The sequence below is a fragment of the Bos mutus genome, chromosome 13 (assembly GCF_027580195.1).
Source record: "Bos mutus isolate GX-2022 chromosome 13, NWIPB_WYAK_1.1, whole genome shotgun sequence".
Classification (NCBI taxonomy): Eukaryota; Metazoa; Chordata; class Mammalia; order Artiodactyla; family Bovidae; genus Bos; species Bos mutus.
The window spans coordinates 48,247,117-48,268,174 of NC_091629.1; the positions used below are offsets into that span (position 1 = coordinate 48,247,117).

At 49.2% G+C, this 21,058-nt stretch overlaps 1 protein-coding gene across 1 annotated transcript in view; it reads right to left on the reverse strand.

The window, feature by feature from the left end:
* PIGU (phosphatidylinositol glycan anchor biosynthesis class U) overlaps positions 1-21,058 on the reverse strand; it is a 90,982-nt gene that overhangs the window by 5,804 nt on the left and 64,120 nt on the right. The window contains exons 9-11 of the mRNA XM_005900433.3: positions 20,309-20,452; positions 16,661-16,785; positions 9,385-9,527 (exon numbers count right to left, since the gene is read on the reverse strand). Coding sequence (XP_005900495.2) covers positions 9,385-9,527; positions 16,661-16,785; positions 20,309-20,452 — 412 coding nt within the window. The remainder of the gene's footprint in view (positions 1-9,384; positions 9,528-16,660; positions 16,786-20,308; positions 20,453-21,058) is intronic.

A 21,058-nucleotide genomic window follows, 5' to 3' on the forward strand; every position in this document is an offset into this window, starting at 1 on the left:
CCCCAGGGAGAGGGCATGTCGGGGACACACTGGCCTAGAGGCTCTGCGCTCTCTGAGGGAAGCCCCCAGCCGTCACAGGCTGGCTGAGAAAGCCTCGTTTGACCTCAAGGCTTTCCATGTGGGCTGAGGAGAAGGGATTTCCCTGAGGCCCTGGGATTCAGCTGACATCGTACCTGCAGACCCAGCGCCCCTTTGCCCCATCTGAGCAGGGCAAGTCGGGAGAGGAGCCTGGCCAAGTCGGCGGCTGTGTGAACCTGTGTGAGCCACTGCCCCCTCCCTCCCTGTGCAGCACTGTCCACGTCCGTACAATGAATGATAACTCTAGTTTATTCCTCACAGTCGTGGCCCCCTGGTCCCTGCTCTGTCCCTCTGTGCTTCCAGAGACCTGAAGAGCAACCCATTCTTCTGGTTTTTTAAAATGTTTTAATGGCTTTAATGTGAAAACAAAAGTGAAAAATGTTTTTATGGAGTATGAAAACCTGGTTGTGGGGAGTTCCCTGGTGACCTAGCGGTGGCCTGAGTTTAACCCCTGGTCAGGAGAACTGAGATCCCACAAGCCAAGCAGCACGGCCACAAAAACCCCCAAAAACCGAGTTGCAGGATTTCCAGTTTATTACATGAAAGTGAGAATTACATGATGTAGGAACTGAATGCTTTCTAAGGTAGTTAGTGGTTAGAACTGCAAAGGTCAGTGTCCGGGAGGAGAAAAGCACCAGTGCTGATAAACGCTGCCATTACAGTATTTTATTCTCATTAATAAGAATGCTGATAATACTCAGGCATTCATTTAAGCACTTCACTCGTGTTAAAACAGTTACGTCTTGCAATAAACCTTCATTGTAGGTACATAATTATCCTATCTTAGAACAAAGAAACAAAAGGTTCTTCAAGTAACTTGACCAAAGTCGTACAACCAGCAAGTGTCAGAGACAGGCTCCAAACCCAGACCGTCAGGCATCATACACCACACGCTGACCCACGCTGCTGGAGCTGCTCTGCTCTAATGGAGCAGCCTGTTAAAGCTGCCCTCAGCGACCACAGCTGAGCCCCTTGGCCTCACTTGCCATCAACCACCAGTTGCCACCAATTTCCCTCAGAATTCCAACTCAGCCCCCTCTTGCTTGAAGCCCTCCCTCATCCTCCTGGCCCCTTAGGGGTCACACACACACACACTCACTCAGACTCTCTCTCATACACACACACACACCATGAAAGCCTCTCACTTGCCCGCTCAGAAGCCTCCAGTGCTCCCCTCTCCCTGTGCTGCACCTGCGTGTCCCCAAAGCCCCAAACACAGCCGGGGCCACACCTTGGTGCTTCTGTGCAAGCCCCACCCCTGGGCTAGGATGATCTTTCTCCCAAAGGGCTCCTTCTCATCCCTGGAGAGGCAATGTCTCCATCTCCCACCCCCAGAGTCTTCCCCCAACCCCCACGCTTAGTTCCTTGATCCCTGAAGTGAAGTCACTTCCCATTGCCTCCCCCCTAAACAGGGTGGCATCTGCTCCAGCTGTGGGACCCCAGACCCAGCATGTGGTTGGCATCCTGCCCCCGTGAGGGCTCAGTCAGACCACATTCCTCTCACTGGCAGCTCTGGGTCATGATGAAGATACAGACAGACAGACAGAGAGACAGTCGTGCTGAGTGGCTTGTAGGATACTAGTTTCCTGACCAGGGATCAAATCCAGGCCCTGGCAGTGAAAGCACCGAGTCCTAACCACTGGACCACCAGGGATGTCCCAGAAGATGAAGATTTAATGGAGCAGCTGATAAAAGGCGGCCGAGGACAGAGTGGGTAGATCAGAAGTGGTATGAAATGGTCAGAACACGCTCCACCACAGGGTGGGAGTGAGGAGAGACCAGGAAACCAACTCCTGAGTCTCTGCCCTGGGCCGGGTCCTTTAACAATTAGCACATCAGTGGCTCAGCAGTTGGAGAACCTGCCTGCAATGCAGGAGACCCAGGGGATGCGGGTTCAATTCTTGGGTTGGGAAGATCCCCTGGAAGAGGAAATGGCAACCCACTCCAGTATTCTTGCTGGGAAATCCCATGGGCAGAGCAGCCTGGCGGGCTAGTCTATGGGGTTGCAAGAATCGGACACGACTGAGCAACTAATACACACACTCAGGAACTGTCACAATACCCTGGGCAGGGCTTATAAGCCTCAGAGATGAGCAGACTCAGAGGTCAAGGGTCTTGCCCAGGATCACTAGGGAGTAAGTGACACGTTGGGGCTGCAGTGTCTATCCTGCCTGCCTGAGGCCCAAATGCTAGTCCATCCTGGCCCCCACAACCCTTCTCAGGGGTCTGCACCCACATATGCTGGGTCCTGCTGTGGCCCTGTGCTCACGCTTCATATCCACTAGGCCCAGAGCTGTGCTCCCAGTTCACAACTGTGTCACTGAGCCAAGGAGACAGTTTCTTGAGAAAAGACAAAACGAGCATATGAGACATGAGAGTCAGCAATTAAGGCAGCACATCTAGAAGCCATGGGGCTCAGGATTGCAGTCATGGCCAACAGCCCTGGGCTGCAGTGTCCTGGAGAGGCAGGGAACCCCAGGCATGTGCTGGTTCCCCAGGTCTCATTGTGTTGGGGATGCTGATACCTGACAGCCACGACTGGGAGAACTCCCGTGGCTGTCATCACTGACAATCACAGTGCCTCAGCCCCCACGCTTGCTGCCTGGGATCTAGGAAACGGGGATTTAATGGGGGCAGGAAGGGCCAAGGGCAGACTTGTGGAGCTGGACAGGGCTTAGGTGTGACCAGGCAACTCAGGCCTGAGTGGACAGGCGTGGGAAGAGATGGTGGGGAAGCGGCCCCACCCTCTGAAGTTCTAAAGATGCAAAACAGTAGGGAAATCACTGGATCTCAGCTTCAGGGTCGGGAAGGTCACGAAGGTAGACCATAGCTGGTTATGAAGGCAGTTATCATCTAGGCGGCACTTTCCAATTCATCCAAGTTTTCCCCACTCACTTCCATACTCTCCACTCACGACCCTGTTCCAGGCTGGGGACACTGAGGCTACCAGCTGCTCTTACCAGGTCTCAACAGCCCCCTCCCTGTGCTCCAGATTCCAGCTCACACTCCTGATCTCTTCCCTTCCTGGCAGAGGGAGGTTTTCAGAGCACAAGTCTGGTCTCAAGTGTCTTCACTTCAGACTGACAGCTCAGCCTGGTCCTCAGCATAACTTCTGGCTCTGACCACAGCTGTCTTGAAATGGCCTCATTCCCTATTAGGTGGCACGTGCTGGTCCTACAGAACTGCATTCCACACCAGCTCCCTCACGGGCTCTCACCCCCAGGCCTCACCTCTCAGAACCTGGTTTGAACCTGGCACGTCCTGCAGGACTCCACTTAGAGGCGGCGTCCTCGCAGAAGCATCCTTAACCACCAGCTCTGAGCTCCCAGCACAGTCACCCTGCCCTGGTCCCGCCCATTTCCTTTTCTTTCTCTCCCACAGACAGCAGAGCTTCTGGGAAGCAGGGCTGTGTCTCACATACCCCTAGCAGGGTGCCTGGCACCTAGTTAATATTTACAAATCAATCAACTAGACACGAAGTTATGTGACTTGCCCAGGGCCAGTGAGCTGGGCAGGGAGGGGGCTGGGAGGCACTGTGGAGTTCCTGTTGGCCTTGACACCCCTGTACTCAGTCCAGGCTTTTTCTGTCTCTCTGGTTGTGAGGGTAAGAGAGAGGGAAAGGGCCTGTGAAAGACAAGTCTGGGATGCTGAGTGTTAAGTCTGAGGATGGGAGGGACAAAAGAATGAGCTAAGATGTGGACAAAACGCTAGCAGCTGAGGAGAGAGAGCACCCACGCACACACGGCTGGACAAGGATGAGGGCTCCCGCCTGGGCCACTGGCGCCTCACGTCAGGAGGAGCAGGCCTCCCAGCCAGGGCCATATACCACCACAAGAATGAACCTGGCAGTCCCCTGTCCATAAACACAGGCTCCACACCACTGGACCGCTGGTGACCTGCACAACCTGCCCCACATTTTTTCTCACTGGGGAAGGCAGATTCCCTTTCCCAGAAGGACACACAGGACTGAATGAGCTTCCACATGAGTGAACAAGGAAAGATCATGGAGAGGTTTCATTAAAAAGAAAAAAAAAAGTCATACTTTCATCATGCTGCCAACAATAAACACGAGTAAGTAAAGTCGCTCAGTCGTGTCCGACTCTTTGCGACCCCATGGACTACTGTCCATGACCCCAAGCCTACCAGGCTTCTCCGTCCATGGGATTTTCCAGGCAAGAGTACTGGAGTGGGTTGCCGTTTCCTTCTCCAACAATAAAACACACACACACAAATAAAACTCCTCCACGAGCAGACGAGGTCATTTCAACACACAGGGAAAGGTCCAGGAGGCTGGACAAGCATGTGATCCAGAAGATTAAAGGGATCACTTGGGCTTGCTCCCCAGTAAGAGCTCTTTCAACATGAGCCACTATTAATCATAACTCTAGGGGAAGATTTCCTTATGTTACCTGTTTTTAAGTTGAATTAGGGCAAGTGGGACACCTTACCTTCCTCTTAAAACAGCTAAATTTAAACATTCCTTTTTGTTTACACATAATCTGGCTCAGCGGTAAAGAATCCACCTGCCAATGCAGAAGACTCGGGTTTGATCCCTGGGTCAGGAAGATCCCATGGAGAAGGAAACAGCAACCCACTCCTGTATTCTTGCCTGGGAAATCCCATGGATAGAGGAGCCTGGTGGGCGACAGTCTGTGGGGTTGCAAAAGAGTCAAACACGACTGAAGCAACTAGACAACAAATCCTAGATGACAACATTTTCCTTCTGCTCGTCTCTGAATTGCAGAAAAAAAGGGTTTTTTTTTATTTTTTAAAAAAAGAGAGAGAGAAAGATTGCTCTCTTTCCCTTGGTTTCTAGGTCTGAGTGCTTTCTTAGGGATTTGCTCTGGGTATTTGAAGAGCACCTTGCTCATCCTAGCTCCCATGTCAACACGTGTCAACATACAAATCCTCTCACCCTGCCCCACCAGAGGTGAGGTTATCACCTGTGACCCGGAGGTCACTTGCTGAAGGTCATACAGTGGCAGAGTGGGGGACCTCAGTCAATCTATCCATCTAATCCCTCCTTCTCTCTGGCACGTGTACATGTAAGAACAGACACACCTCTTACGTACCTATGGATGGTTTCCCGTTGTCATTTCCTGGTTACTGACTCTCAGGCACAATTATAATCAGCAAATGTTCTGTGCCACAGGCTAAAAAATACTTCATGGTTCCGAGGAAAGGATGGGGCCTAAGTCACTGGTTTACCTGCTAGTATCATTAATAATTACTGATGATTTGTTCTATTATGAAACATGGAACTGACCAACTCAAACAGAGCAGGATTTAAAATCTTCAGGCTGAGATGCGCTCTACATTCAGCTCCAGACTCAGCAATGGATTTTCACCTGCTGAAAATCCGTACTCATCTGGTTCCCACGACAGCTTTGCTCTGTCTTGCCCAGGGAGGGGAGAATAAAGACCAGGTGACTATCAGGCACTGCTGCAGGTAGAAGAGCTGGGAAGAGCAGGCTGAGGGACTGAGGACACCCTCCGAATGCCACACAGCTCACCAGAAGCACTAACTGTAGGTCAGACAGAGGCTGCACTGGCTAGGGCTGTGGACAACATGAAGGGGCTTCACCGGCCATTGAGACCAGGATCTGGCAAGAGCGGGACAGAGCTGCCACCCCTCGACCTTAGCCAGTGGGGGTGACCTGGCCCCCACTCCGCCCACCTCCCCTTCCTTCTGAGTCTGGAAGGCCCAGCCCCCACTCTTGTCCCCTAAGGCTTTCCCTGACCACTCAACAGGAAAGTTGATCTTGCTCTCTTTGGATTCCTACAGTGGTTATACTCTGCACATCTGGCCATTAATCACATGATGTTCTCCCTGGCTCTCTTTGGTTCAATCATCCCACAAACATCTGCTAAACAACTGCCCTGTGCCAAGCACTGACTGGGTAGCTGGGGACCCTGCAGTGGGTAGGAGGTGGATTTCTGCCTTCGTGAAGCTCACAGGCTGGTGGGAGAGGCAGAGGGAGAAGCAGGTAAATTATGTAGAGTTATAAACTGGGTAAGTGCTATGAAGGGAACACGCAGAATGCCAAGACAGAGACCGCGGGGCAGGGAAACCTCACAGAAGATCTCTCTGGGGAGGTGACCATTAACTGCTATGAACTTCTAAATGTCCATTTGCACTTTGCGGCTCCCAACAGGCTGGAGGGCAGGGGAGGCAGACCCTCACAACAAGGGGCGCTCTTGTAGCTCAGTTCATGCTCTGGGACAAGAATGTGACTCTAAGGACTGCCTTGGTGAGTAAGTGCCCCCTCTGATATGCCCCTTGAGTGATCCAGTGGCGGCAGCAACAACAAAACCCGGAGCCAGCAGTCCCAGGAAGCATTTGACCCAACAGACCTGTCTCTGGCTCAGAGCACAAAGCCCAGACCAAGGAGGTCGACGAAACAGGCATGCTGGATGCCTGAACAAACGGCCAGCTTCAAGACACCTGGCCCACTGCCAGGAGGCCTGGAGGCTGGCATGACCTGTCTGAAGGGCAACTTGGCAAAATCTGCCAAAACATATAATGCTTACGCCCTCTGACCCAGTAAATCCCATCACCTGGAATCCATCCTAGAAAATACTGGCATGTGTGCGCAAGAGGATGTGAGGAGATACGCAGGGTTCTTCCATTTATAACATCGAGTCACCAGAAGCAACGTCAATGTCCATCAGTAGCGGCCTATTAGTCACATAAATCACAGGACATCCTGCCACAGAATGGGTTATCACGGAGCCGTAAAAAAAAAAAAGTGATCTCAAGGTAAAATTATCAAGTGGAAAAACAGCCAGTTAAAGAACAGTACTCAGCGTGGGATGTCTTTACGTTTGCATGTGGACTTAGAGCTATAAGTCTCTTACCACACAGAGGAAGCTTGCAAAGACACACACCAAACTGATTCTAACAATCACATCTGCCACAGGACAAGAGGAGACGCAGGCTTTACTTTACATCTCATATGCTTCTATTTTGTCTTCTTTTCCCCGGCAGTAATGAATTCACTCATATGATTAAAAATGCATTTTAAAGAGTTTTTTTTTTTTTTTTAAGATAAAGTTCAATGCCAAGAGATCAACCCAGTGTTTCTCCATAGCTCAGCCTCTAACACTCTTCATCCAGCTGGCCTTGGTTCCTACCTCTAACCACTTCCTCCTTTTTCCAACAATTCAGTTTCTCCTGGCTTCGCGGCACCTGACGACTTGTAGACATTTCCCATAACATTTTCAGACACCGTTTTCTCATAAAGACAGCCACAGGACAGAAAGCTGTTATCTGGAAAGTTCCATGGATACTTCATACCACTGCAACTGTATTCCTGACCCACAGTGACCTGAAGACCTGACAACAAGCTGTGGACTATTTCAGTGGAGCTTGCCAAGCCCCCCAGAGGCCCAGGGCAGGCCCCATGCCAGTCATCACTTTCAAAGGAAAAGGAAGGAGATTTTAGCAAGAGAGAAGAGCCAGAACAACTTTTTGAATTTCTTCAAGGTACTTCAAGAAATTTGCAGCCTGCAGATTTCTGTTTGTGTGGACAGAGGCAGGAGATGCTGAGTATCCACCAACAGTAACCTGCGTGTGTGACAGGCAGAACAGATTCCCTGGCTTGCTCCCACCCAGCCTACAGGGCTCTCCATCTCTCTTCCTGCTGTGCACAAACTAAGATAAATAGCCAGGCTGGACATGAGTTGTCCAAAAACATCCATGCAGGAAATACCAGACCCATCACTCATTGCAAGAGCCCTAACTCCCTTCTTCTTTCCCAGCAGCTAACCTTGGAGACAAAAAGTCTCCGTGGGGATTATTCACTGGCATCACTGGTCTCTCTAGCGAGCCGTGCTTCCCATTCGTCCATTATGCACAGGAAATGCCAGGCTGTGCCAATTGCAATTGAAATGGTGAACGGCACAAGTGATTCTCATAAGACCTTGACAATTAGGACACAGCTGATCTGAGGGAACACAGCATGGTGAACGAGGGACCCTCAGAGAAGTGTGCTAGGACAACCTGCAACAGAATCGCTGGAGAACTTGTTAAAAATACAAAATCCAAGGACTTCCTGGCAGTCCGGTGGCTAAGACTCCACGCTCCCAATCAATGCAAGGGGCCTAGGTGCGATCCCTGATCAGGGAACTAGATCCTGAGTGCCACAACTAAAGATCCTGGTGCAGCCAAATAGATATTTTAAAAAAACAAAATCCAATCAACACCTCTGGGAGTGGGATCAGGGAATCTGCTTTAAAAAAATCAAAGCCATGTAATTGTGACAGCTGTAGCATAAACACAGGACTTAAAAACACCTTAACAAGGAATCTGCATTTTTTTTTAACAAGCTTCCTGCAGTGACTCTGATGCAGAGAACCACTGCTCCATGGCCCCAAGGGAGAGGCTGTCTCCAGGTCGGAGTTCCATGCTGGTCCTTCTCATTCTAGGATGGCCTCTCGGCCTCCTCTCTGGCTAAACTACTTCTCTCCTAAGGACTCTGCCTTTGCTCCTGCTGCTCCAAAGTCCGCAAAGTCTCCCCTCCCCACCCTCACAAACCGCTCTCACCCTGGGGACCGCAGTCCAGGAAGCGAAGGAAAGCAGAGCATAGGGGAAGAGCACACTAGCCAGGATGGTGCGGTCAGGCTCTCACCCCATGGTCTCTCGTTCTTGCCCCACGTTTTGTAAACAATGATGATGTAACAGCTGAGATCACTGAGAGCCCTGCTCATGTGCATCACGAGGTACTTGCGTGGCCATGGGCTCCTTCTGTTCTGTAACTACATATAAGCCCCACCTGGAAAGCCAGTGGGTTATGTGATGTTATGGCTGCTGCTGAGTCTGCTGCACCAGCCAGAAGAGAATAAATGTGTCTGCAGTTCCTACGGCTCCTCGCGTCTTCTTCCACCCTCTTAGCTTGCGCCTTGCCTATCCTGGGTTCAACTAATAGTTTGCACAGTGAGATACAGCGAGACAACTGGTGCCGTGAGCAGGATCAGCAATATACCAAGCCTTCCCCGAACTTGGTTCCTGGCTCCTCCAATGACCTTGGGCAATCGACAATCTCTGTGAGCCTTGGTTCCCATTTGTAAAACAGGGATCACTGTCTCACAGGCTTGCTGTGAGAATTCAATGCAATAAACGTTAGCCAAGTTCAGCTTCCCCCACTGCTCTTACTGCCCTACCTTCTCTACAGAACCTCGAGCTACTTGAGGGGAAGAACTGCCCCTCGTTCACGTCCAAACACCTGTTGGCAGAACCCAGGGCCCAGGTAGAATGTTTGAGGCTGCAAAATGAATCCCTGTTGCTGGGCTGTCCTTAACTCTTACCTGCCCAATGTTGAAGGTCAGTGTGATGGCATAAAAGAAGTTGGAGTTGGCACTTCCTGCGTAAATCCAGAGATGCCACAGGACAGGGAAGAGCAGGGAGCAGATGATGATGATACAGGCGAGGACAAATATGTTTCGCAGAACTGCAAAGAAGATGGTCACCATTAGCAGGACTGCAAAGACACATGGTCACCATTAGCCTGGCACTGACTCTCTTTGGGTCCCTTGCGGTGATGGCCCCCAGCACAGAGAGGCCCAGGAAAAGCTTGGTGGAGCTCAAAGGCAGAATGCCCCTGCTTCCCCACCCCAACACACACACACAAGACACAACCTCAGATCCTTGGCAATGGCTCCTTCTGCCTCCTTCCATGGGAGGTACTAGACTTGGACTCTACCTCCAACTCTGGGCTCAACTGGCTACAGTCAGTAATGCTGTGAATGCCTCTGGGCACTGCAAGAGGCGGGGGAACTTCAGCAAGACACTGCCCTTAAACCCCCAATCCCAGGGTGTCCGTGAGTAACTCCTCTCCTGGCCCCAAGCAGGGTGCTTTCTGACCTCTGTGGATCATAGATACGAATGGCAGCACCAACCCCTCAGTGTCTCTAGGGTGCCACAGCCCAGGTCTTAGGAAACACATTTTCCATTCTCCTCAGTTCATATCTTAGGTCCCCTGCCTTGCTTTTCAAATGTCCCTCACTCTTCCTTAGATGATCTCTCTTTGATACCCTCCCTCTTTACCATCATCCCCCTACTCCCTGAGGGAACCAGAATCTCACCAGGGAGAAGCTCCCCCGAAGCCCCTGGGAGGACCGGCTACACACAGTGGTCTGCGGGCAGGCCAGCAGGCAGAGTTCCACTGGGGTAAGGCAGCCTGAGAGTGGGGCACAGGCCTCAGAGAGACCTGGGTTAAAATTCCTAGGGACTTTCCTGGTGGTCCAGTGGTTAGGAATATGCCCTGCAATACAGGGAATGCATATTCACTCCATGGCTGGGGAACTAGGATCCCACAAGCCCGCGCACTGCTTTTAGAAGCCCCCCATGCACCACATGAAAATCCGGCAAGCTGCAGTGAGACCAATGAAGCCAAATAAATAATTTTAAAAACAATTCCTGCTCTGCCAGCAAGTTTCTCAGAATCTCAGCTTCCCCATCTCTAAAATAGGGCTAAAATGCCTACTTCATGGAGTGTTCCATGAATTAAACAAGTTGTGGAAAAGCTAGCAAGGATGTATTACTGTGTGTTTTCTATTGCTATGGTAACAAATGATCACAAATTTAGTGGCTTAAACAATATAATGCATTGTCTTACAGTCTGGGAGGACGGAAGTCCACAGGCTCTGGTGGCTCTAGGGGAGAATCCACTTGCTGGCCTTCGCAGCACCCGGAGGCTGTCGGCATTTCTGGCTCAGGACTCCCATCCTCAACCAGCAATGTCGGATTGAGTCCTTCTCATGTCGTATCATTATGACCTCCTCTTCTGCCTCCCTCTTCCGCTTTTTTTTTTTTTTAACGGACTTTAGTTTTTAGAGCAGTTTTAGGTTCACAGCAAAGCTGAGTGGTGCGTAGAGACCGCCCATGTACCCGACTGCCTACTTCTGCTCTTAAGAGCACCTGTGATTACATTGGGCCCACCTGGATAATCTAGGATACTCTCCCCATCTGCAGGCCATCTGTCATGTAAGGTGATCTAGTCACAAGTTCTGGGGATGATGAGGTGACATATTTGTCGGGAGCAAGGAGGGGGCATTATTCTGTCTAACACAGGGGTCTCCAGACTCTGGGATCTAATGCCTGATGAGCTGAGGTGGAGCTGATATAATAGAAATAAAGTGCACAATAATGTAATGCATTATTATATTTATTTATATAATATGCAATTTATATATTCTATATATAATACAGAATACATATCTTATATATTCTATATTATATTATATATATATATTCTATATTATATTATATAACCTAAACCATCCCTCCCCACTCCATCTATGGAAAAATTGTCTTCCATGAAACCAGTCCCTAGTGCCAAAAAGCTGGGGCCACTGACCTACCATTGTGATTTTCCCCCTTTTAATTCAACAGTAGATATCTGACAGCAGGATTATATGCCATTTTTGTTTCTTTATATTTTATTGTATTTTTTTTCAGTGTTACAGCTCTATTTTATTTAGAAGATAGCAGGAAAGTGAGAGAGAGAGAAAAAGAAAAGAACGACGCACGCGGAGAGAGAGTCCTATTTTATTGTATTTTTAAATAAAATAAATATTTAAAATTAATTAACTAGAATACCTTAAAAAAAAAACTGAGTGATTAATAAAAGCTTAGGTCTGATTCTCCGCAGGCACTCAGTCAATAGAGGTTCCCCTCCTCTCTCTGATCCTGACCTTCAGGAAATCCCTTCTCCAAAGTCAGAGTTCAGAGATATTTAAGAGATGGGGAAACTCCTGAACCTTAAGGCCTCTTATCTCAGCTGTACAATGACTTGGCTGAAATGCTATACTGGGGGTTCAGGCGTTGGAAAGGGGACTGGATTACAGCCAAGGTTCTCAATTCTGGTTGTAAAATGAGCTCACCTAGGGAGCCCCAGGGGTGGGGCCCAGGCATCCATATCTGTTTCTACAAGCTTCCCTGGTGATTCCAATATGCAGCCAAAGCTGTGAGCCACTGGGTTACAGTGGCAGACCTCTGCCCCATAAGAGGCCTGTGCTGGTCTGCAGCAGAGACTTCACTTGTCAGTGTCACAGTGAGAATAACCAGGCCAAGGTAGTTCAGAGATCTTGTTAGAGCTGAATGTTTTCAACTTAAGCTTCATTCTTTATTGAGTAATTACAGGTGTCTTGCTGCTGGCTGCTGTTTAAAAAGTCCTTTCTTTTATAAAATCGAGACAAATGGCCAGTAGTTGACTGTTTTAGTGTCTTCAGTAAAATAAAAAGTTGGGAACTCTGTCACCAGGATTTTTTTTTAAATGCTAGTAGTCCCTGAAATCCCATGATTTGGAAACACTGGCTTGGAGGGCTTGCAAGGTGCCCTCTTCTGATCTACAATTTCCACATTTCTGGGTTTTCAAAGCTGAGAAATCAAAGCCCTGACTCAAGCCTCTTGGAGAACTCTAAGAGGCCTCAGTCTTACTCCCAGAAACAGAAGTCTGGGGAGAAAGATGTCTGCACTGAGAGTTATTATTAAACAAAGTTACAACCTCAAGAAAAGAGATGAAGTGAGTGAAGATCACGCAGTTGTGTCTGACTCTTTGCAATCCTATGGACTAGACAGTCCATGGAATTCTCCAGACCAGAATACTGGAGTGGGGAGCCTTTTCCTTTTCCAGGGGATCTTCCCAACACAGGGATTGAACCCAGGTGTCCAGCATTGTAGGTGGATTCTTTACCAGCTGAGCCTGGTAAAGGGAAGCCCAGGATACGTCTATTTACCATTCCTCCACTTCATCACTATTTACATACTTTTCTCAATGGTTCTTTCTTTAAAAAATAAAACAAAACACTCTTAATACTTTCAGAGGTTTTTTTTTTTTAATTATTTCTTTTTCTTCATTGGGTCTTCACTGCAGCAAATACGTTTCTCTCTAGTTGAGGTGCTTGGGCTCAGTAGGCCTGAGGTATGTGGATCCTAGTTCCCCTACCAAGAATCAAACCTCTGTCCCTTGCACTGGAAGCTGGATTCATAGCTAATGGATCACTAGGGAAGTCCTTCAGTGGTTCTTTCTGATTTCTGGGTAATTATTTTGCTGAAAAGAATACACAGTATTCCTAAAATAAAACTCCTGTGGTCTGACAGTCCAGGTGGGTCTTTGCTCCATGTCTCCAGTCACTCTGTATTTTAGAACGGGTGACAAGGAGGTGACCAAGTGCGTAGACTGAGAGAGGTTCACACGCGCCTCCTGGGGGCAATCGCAAAAAGCTGTGACAATGCTTCCCCTGTGCCCCGAGGAACGGTCACCACATCCAACTGGCTTCTGGCCTGTGGTGACCTTTGCAGGACTTCGGAGCTGCTACTCACTCTTGCTGGCTGACTGGCCTGAGGATTCCAGCTATACGCCAGAGCAGATAGAGCCAGGGACCCAGGGCACAGGACAGCCTGTTCCAGCACCACGGTGTGTTGGAGATGTCAGAGGTGACCAGGTGACCCTTCATCCGCCGTGCTGGGCCAGATGGAATCAGATTTCCCACCAAGTTCCCTGGGTGACTTCCTCTGATCTCTGGCTCCATCACTGACAAACCGAAACCTCAGGCAAGTCACTTTCCCTCTCTGAGCCTCAGGTATTGAGAAATAAAATTCCACTGGAAGAATCCAGTCCCATCAGGAGGGGCACAGAAGGGACTTAGGGACTTCAAAGCTCATGGTGCTGTTTCTTTTCTTAAACTAGGTGCTGGGCACATGGAAATTTATTGTATATTTTTTAAATAACAAATGCATATTTTAAAATCAATATTCCTTTATCTGTATATAATAATTAATACTAAAAAAGAAAACATGAAGGACACATACACACAAAATCCAGCCCTTTGGTAACTGGCTCTTTGAGCTCGACCACTGCAGGCTGGCATGGGCCCTGCCAGCAGGCTGTTCCCTAACACCACGCTTGTGTGTCTGTGTGACTCATCCTGGCCCCAAGTTCCGCAGAGTCCCAGCATCTGGGACCTGCACTCGGGGGAGGGCCCATGTGCCTCTCTTCCCTACTAAGCAGGATAGGAAAACAAAACAGCGAATGTGTGAGCAGGCATGCTGACACTGGTAACTCATGTCTAAACCGAATTCTTAAACACATTAGAAGTCTGAGTATATTCAACCTAGGTGTAAAGACCTCACAAGGTCTCCACTCGCACATCCACACGACCAGGCTGAAGATGCCCTGGACAAACAGAATGACTCATAGTTGTCTTGCCCAAAACAGACACGCCAAGTCTGAGCGTTCTCTACTGCAGGAGCTGCGCCTGGCAGCCAACGCTGTCTGCGGGCCCTTCAGACAAGCTCAACTCGCCCAGTGAGCCAACAACAGCATCTATTAGCTCATCCAGGTTTCCGGAAACCCCATCCTTATTTTTTGTGCATCATCACCCCAGAGGGCATAAAATAGTTCAAGTTTTGAAAAATATGTTTATTTCAATGACTCTGAGTAACTCTGGTTATCAAGCCTGAAGCTTTGATCATGAAACTATGCAGGAGACCTCCCTGTGTAATTAATACTACTAATAACAACAGTGGGGCTATTTACATTTATTCTTTCTCAGACCTCAAACACCCCTGAAAGATATTCTGACAGATGAAAAAACGGGAGACTCAGAAAAGTTAAACGACTTGCTAGTAATGGGAAAGCCAGAATTCAGACTCAAGACTGTCTGGCTCCAGACTCTGTTTAGCAATATGGGATGAAAGATCTCACCTGAGGGAGACACCCTCTGTGGGAGAGCCTGCCAGAGCAACTCCATCTTAGGGGAAAGAGGACCAACGTCCCCAGACTCATCCCATCACAAACTAGGGTATGTTCACATGTTCTGTGCCTTTGGGACTTGCCAAGGGGCCCCAGGCTGACTCTGAGACCCCTCTACTGGGTGAACTGGGTGATTCTTGTCTGTTCAATGAGGATGCCACAAGCAGAAGATGCTACTTCCTGCTTCTGATCTGCTTCACTGGTCACTGCCCCACCTGGAGGAGCAGTCCTGCTTGTCCTGCCCACTCACCTGTTTACCTTTGCTCAGAGGCCCACTCCTATAGACAGGTTTCTTTCCAGCAGCTGGTCAGTTTCACTTCCTGCTTGATACTCAGCAGCCCCAAAACAACAATAAAGACATTTCCTCTGAGGCCTGTCCTCCCCAGGTTTATTGCTGTGCAAGGAAAGTTCTGCAGCTCCCTTCCTGTTTTAGAGAATCAGGTGGTGTTGGGCCACTGGCACTGCCTCTTTATTAGGGAGGTCCAAAAATCCCATACACAGAGATTGGGACTGACATATACACAACACTACTACTACTGCTAAGTCGCTTCAGTCATGTCCGACTCTTCGAGACCCCAGAGATGGCAGCCGAACAGGCTCCCCCGTCCCTGGGACTCTCCAGGCAAGAACACTGGAGTGGGTTGCCATTTCCTTCTCCAGTGCATGAAAGTGAAAAGTGAAAGTGAAGTCGCTCAGTCATGTCCGACTCTTCGCGACCCCATGGACTGCAACCTACCAGGCTCCTCCGTCCATGGGATTTTCCAGGCAAGAGTACTGGAGTGGGGTGCCATTGCCTTCTCCGATACATAACACTACCATATATAAAATAGATAACTAATAAGGACCTACTGTACAGCACCGGGAGCTCTCTAATAGCCTGTATAGGAAAAGAATCTAAAAAAGGAGTGGATGTATGTGTATGTATAATTGATCCACTTTGCTATATACCTGAAACTAACACAATATTATAAATCAACTAAACTCCAATAAAAACTATTAAAAAAAAACCCCATCCACAAACATTTGAACATTTGTTATGTTGTTCTGTGTGTCATCAGGTGTAATCCTGGGTGCTGGGGACACAGGGGTGAGTCATGAGGCTACTCTTAGGGAGCCCACAAACAGTGTAAAGAACCCAGAGGACACAGAGCCTGACTCAGGGCAACAGCAGGAAATACTAGAAAGAACAACTGGTCGGCACTAGGCCGACTTCGGAGGAAGAGCTTGAACGGGTCTCGCAGCAGGCAGGACGTCTACGGTGCAGCACGGGGAAATGGCTGAAAGCCACACTGTCCAGATGACAGCACTAGCCATGTGTGGCTTCTTTAAATTAGATTAAAAATTCAGCTCCCCAGTCACACTCGTGGTTACTCTATCGGACTGGGCAGATACAGGGCATGTCTACCATCACAGAAAGCCCTACTGGGCAGTGCTGGCTGGAGGCTCCTGCATTTGGATGCCAATGCCAGCCCTTCTACTTACCAGTCTTGCGCCCTTGAACAAGCGACGCTATCTTTCTGTGCCCTAGTTTTCTCATCTGCAAACGGGGATACTTTTCCTCAAAGTCTGGTGTGAAGATAAAATGAGCTGATGCACGTAACATTCTTAGAACCACAGCAACCAGGTACAGTCAGTGCTCAATAAATGCTGGTTCTTTTTATTATTACCATTTGTGTGTAGTACCGAGGGGCAGATATTGTGCTTCATGTCACTGCTGGCACAGCAGGTGTCCAAAAAATGCCTGTCCATTCCTAACCACCAGCTATTTTCATCCAGGGCGAGATGACACAAACCTGTGCCAGAGGGTGCGAGGTGGGGGTACTCACATCTGTAGAGATGGTTCCACACGGGGAAGAAGGCCATGTAGAGCGCCACATCCCCCACCGTCGGGTAGGACTTGAAGATGGCGATGATGGCGATCTGGATGAACATGAAGAAGATAGGGTGCTCCCTGGGGCGAGGCGGGGCAGAGAGAGAGAGATGCAGAGGTCAGTCAGGGACCAGGCCCACCCCAGAGTCTCCTCACCCCAGCCCTGAAACCCAAATACACTCTCCAGGGGACTTTACGCAGGGCAGGCTCCACCACCCACAAAACACAGGGCCAGGCCCAGCAGGAGGGCAAAAAACTGCAGGGACCCAAAGATACCCACAGGTAGTGAGAAGAACCTAGCACACACTAGAGACACAGCCCACAGAGACACTTCCCATCAACCCCCACCCCCCGCAGCTCCGGGCCTTCCCCCAGGAGCCCAGAGGAGGAAAACAAATGAAGTCAGCGGCCTCTATTACTGGGTTTAAATGACTGTTGTCAGAGTAATTAGGCAGCACCCTTGCCAGAGGCCCCTGACACTGGACCAGGGCAGGAAGTACCTCCTGGCTGATGCTTGTTTTCTCTGACAACAGGGTCAGTGGGGACTACAGATCTTTAGCTGTGATGAGCTCCTTTCCAGAAATGGCTGCATGCAACTTTTTGCTCTTAAAGGCTGGAACTGGGGAATTTTCTGGCGGTCCAGTGCTAAGGCTCTGTGCTCCCAAACTAGATCCCACAAGCCATGACTAAGAGTTTGCATGCTGCAACTAAGACCTAATGCAGCCAAATAAATAAAAATGAAATTTAATTGGGGAGGGAGGGGCTGGAACTAGAGCTCTAGTCCCCTTAAACCAGTAAGACTGGCTGCCATTTCCTGAACCTTCACTTGTGCTCAGTTCTGTGCTAGGCATCTTTTCCTGCATCATCACACACGATCCTCACTACCTCGCACCTGGAAGGAGGCAATGCTGTCACTGCACTTTGTGGATGAGGAAATCAGGTTCAGAGAACATAAGAGAGTTCGAAAGTGATGGAGTGGCTTGTCTCCAGAGCGCCTAAGCACCACCGGTGCTATTCTCCCGAGTGCCCAGCAGGACCAGCTCTGATCAGGAAGGCTGAGACAGAACTCAGCCTCCAGTGCTCCTCCAAGAGCTGACTGAGTGCAGAAGAGAATCTGCCAGGAAGAAGCCAGATGTGCAGCCTCCTCAGGTCTGAGCAACGCGCACATGGCCCACTTCTGCACAGGACCCAGAAGGGTGTCTTCAGGTTAACGCCCAGCTCAGGAGGGTGTCTTCAGGTTAACGGCATTCTTGCCTTGTAGATCCAAGGTCAGGTCACTCAATGGATGTAAATCTGAGATGTGGAGACAAATTTGTACACACCCAAATACTACTATGAGGCAAATGACTCAGAAACTAAAAAAAAGTTTCTGAGTCAAAGTTTCTGACTGCAAACTCACGCAGTCTTGTAATCTCTAGGAAGGGTGTGGCTATCTCAGTGAGCATTTTCCTACGGCTCATCCAAGTCGTTGGTTTGGGCTTTTTAGGTAGCTGGTAACAGCTGCACCATTTCCAGGAAAAGGCTAATGACAAGGTGGTACCAAAAGACATGGTGAATGTATGGCTGAGTCCCTTTGCTGTTCACCTGAAACTATCGCAAAATTGTTAGTTGGCTCTACTCCAATACCAAATAAAGAGTTTCTTTAAAAAACAAAACAAAACAAAACCCACACAACATTGAGACTTCCCTGGTAGCTCAGTGGTAAAGGATCCACCTGCCAACACAGGGGACAGGGGTTCAATCCCTTGTCTAGGATGATTCCACATGCTGCAGCGCACCTAAGCCCGTGCGACACAACTACTGAGTCCACACTCTAAAGCCAGAGAGCCGCAACTACTGATCCCCCCAGCCACAACTATTGAAGCCCGTGTGCCTAGAGCCTGTGCTCCGCAGCAAGAGACCACCGCAATGACAAGCTAGCGCATCCTAACTGGAGTGTAGCCCCCACTCGCCAGAAATAAAGAAAAGCCTGTACAGCAACAGAGACCCAGCAGAGGCAAAAGTAATAAATACATAAATATATAAAAACAAATACGGACACCAGAACCTCCTGCAAGAGCCCCTGGGGAGCGGTGACCGGTGGCCCTGTTCTCACAAAGCTGGCACTGCAGGGGCTGGAGTGGAACTGGATCCAGACACAAGAGGGCAGCCGAGAGGGAGGTCAGGTATCTTCACACCTTCTGTTCCCACAGCTCTGTGGCCCTTGGTGGGGGTTGGGGGGGGTGTCACAAGATGGCGGTGGCCCCCAGGAGCTATCTGTGGCCTTTCACACGCCGACAATAGGAGGTGCTGGAGAACAGGCTACACGCGTGAGGACAGGTGTGCCGGGTTCCCTGCTTCTTTCAGCCCAGACCCAGGCCTGACCAGAACGCGGGTAGGACATATGGACCACAGACAGCTGGAGAGCCTGGCTGAGGAAGGCTGCCAGAATTCTGGAGCCTGTCAGGCCAAGAAAGAAGGCTTTTTCTGTCGGATGCCAGGCCAAGGCCATGTTATAAGAAGGGAACATCAGCTCTGAGCTTTACAGACAGGGAACCGTGTGCCTTGGTTCACTGCCATGGAGAATGAATGGAAGGTCAGAGCAAAGAACTCAAGCTCTTGAAATCTAAATCCAGCCCTCTACCTCCCTGGACCACCCAGCTGTATCTATGCTGACTGGTGCCTGTTTGCCCCTCTCTGAAGCTAGGATAACAGAACTATTTCCAGGAGCTATTTAATACTATGTGTGATCTCAGGAGCTTGGCAAGGTGCAGAGGTCTGAGCATAAATTCTGGGGCCGAACAAACCTGGTAACCCCAGCTCCATTGCTAACTGGCTGTGTGACTCTGGGAAAATAATTTCACCTCTCTAAACAGCAATTTCCTCGACTAGCAAACGGAAGTGACAGTAACATAACGCCTACCTCCAAGAGTTGCTTGAAGGGTTAGGCATGAATATAACTCAAAAAGGTGGGATGGACAACACATGTTAGCTCTCTTACTCTGCAGAAGGGTATGCCATAGGCAATCCATTGGAGGGAAGTTGATCAGAGCTGCAGGTGACCAGCCCCCCAACTAACACCTCCTGAGCCCCCTGGGACACAGCTAGAGGACTCCCAGCAAGATCCTCTTTTTCCAAGGATATCGTCCCCACCCCAATCCTGCTCTTGTCTAAAACAGTGACTGGGGAGGTGGCCGGGAGGTTCAATAGTGAGGGCACATATGTATACCTATGGCTGATTAATGTTGATGTATGGCAGAAACCAACACAATATCATAAAGCAAATACCTTTCAATTAAAATATATTTTTTAAAAATGAAAAAAGATATAGAATAAAATAAATTGTGATATATACACACAAATAAAACAGTAACTGGGCTCAGTGGCAATGTGGGTTCAAGTACCCCAAAGTGAGGCCAGGGGCATATGGGGCTCCAAAGCACTGCCCCTACAGCTGGCACCGTGTGTGTCACTCTGCTGCAGGGCACAGTCACTGAAGCAACTCAGGGTGAGGTTCCCTGGGCATAAATGCCTCAAACCCAATAGCAGATGCCCGAGTGAGAAGGACATCTATAAAGCTACAAATGACTCCGGGGACAAAAACTCAGTAGGTCCAACTACTTACTTTAGCTTTATAGCTAAAGGGATGGTGTAGAAGAAGACGTTGATCTGAAACACACACACAAAGAAGAGGCTGAAGTGCTCAAACATCTCTGCAAAAAAGTACCAGAAGAGGCCAATGTTCGGGGTGAGATCTGGAACAGAAAGTCTGGAATGAAGAAAACAAAGGGAGAGAAAAAACAGAACCAAGTTAGAAACAACCTGCTTTGACCTGCTTTTCTCCTGAAGGTTTTGGTCACTGCTAGGCAGTCAAGGAAGACTCTGTCTCCAAAGAGATCAGGATGTGAGGGGCTCTCTGGGCACCCCGGATATAGGTAATTAACAAAAGCAAGGGGCAGAGACCCAGAGACAAATAACCCATAAAAAGGATCACCTGAGCCAAACTCTGGCATGCAGCAGAGATCTGAAACAAGGCAGGAATTCATGCTAGAAATCAAAAGACCAGCCCCTTCTTTTCCTGCCCCAGATACGTATGCTCAAAACCAGGAGATACCTAGCACTGTCACAAAAGAGGAATGGGTTTGAAATATGTTCCTCTAACCTATTTTGAGCATTCTAAGGATTTGTCTAGGGGAAAAGCTCAAAGATCCTGTTACTGCCCATTCTTTCTCCAGATGCATACAGCAGGAGCCAGAAGACTGAGTTCCTCACACAGAAGTGAGACTTCCAGGGGTCCAAGGAACCACTGCCAGGTTCTAGCAATGATCCCAGACCTTGCTGGAGAAATGGGGTTTAGCTGGAAAACTTTTTGTCT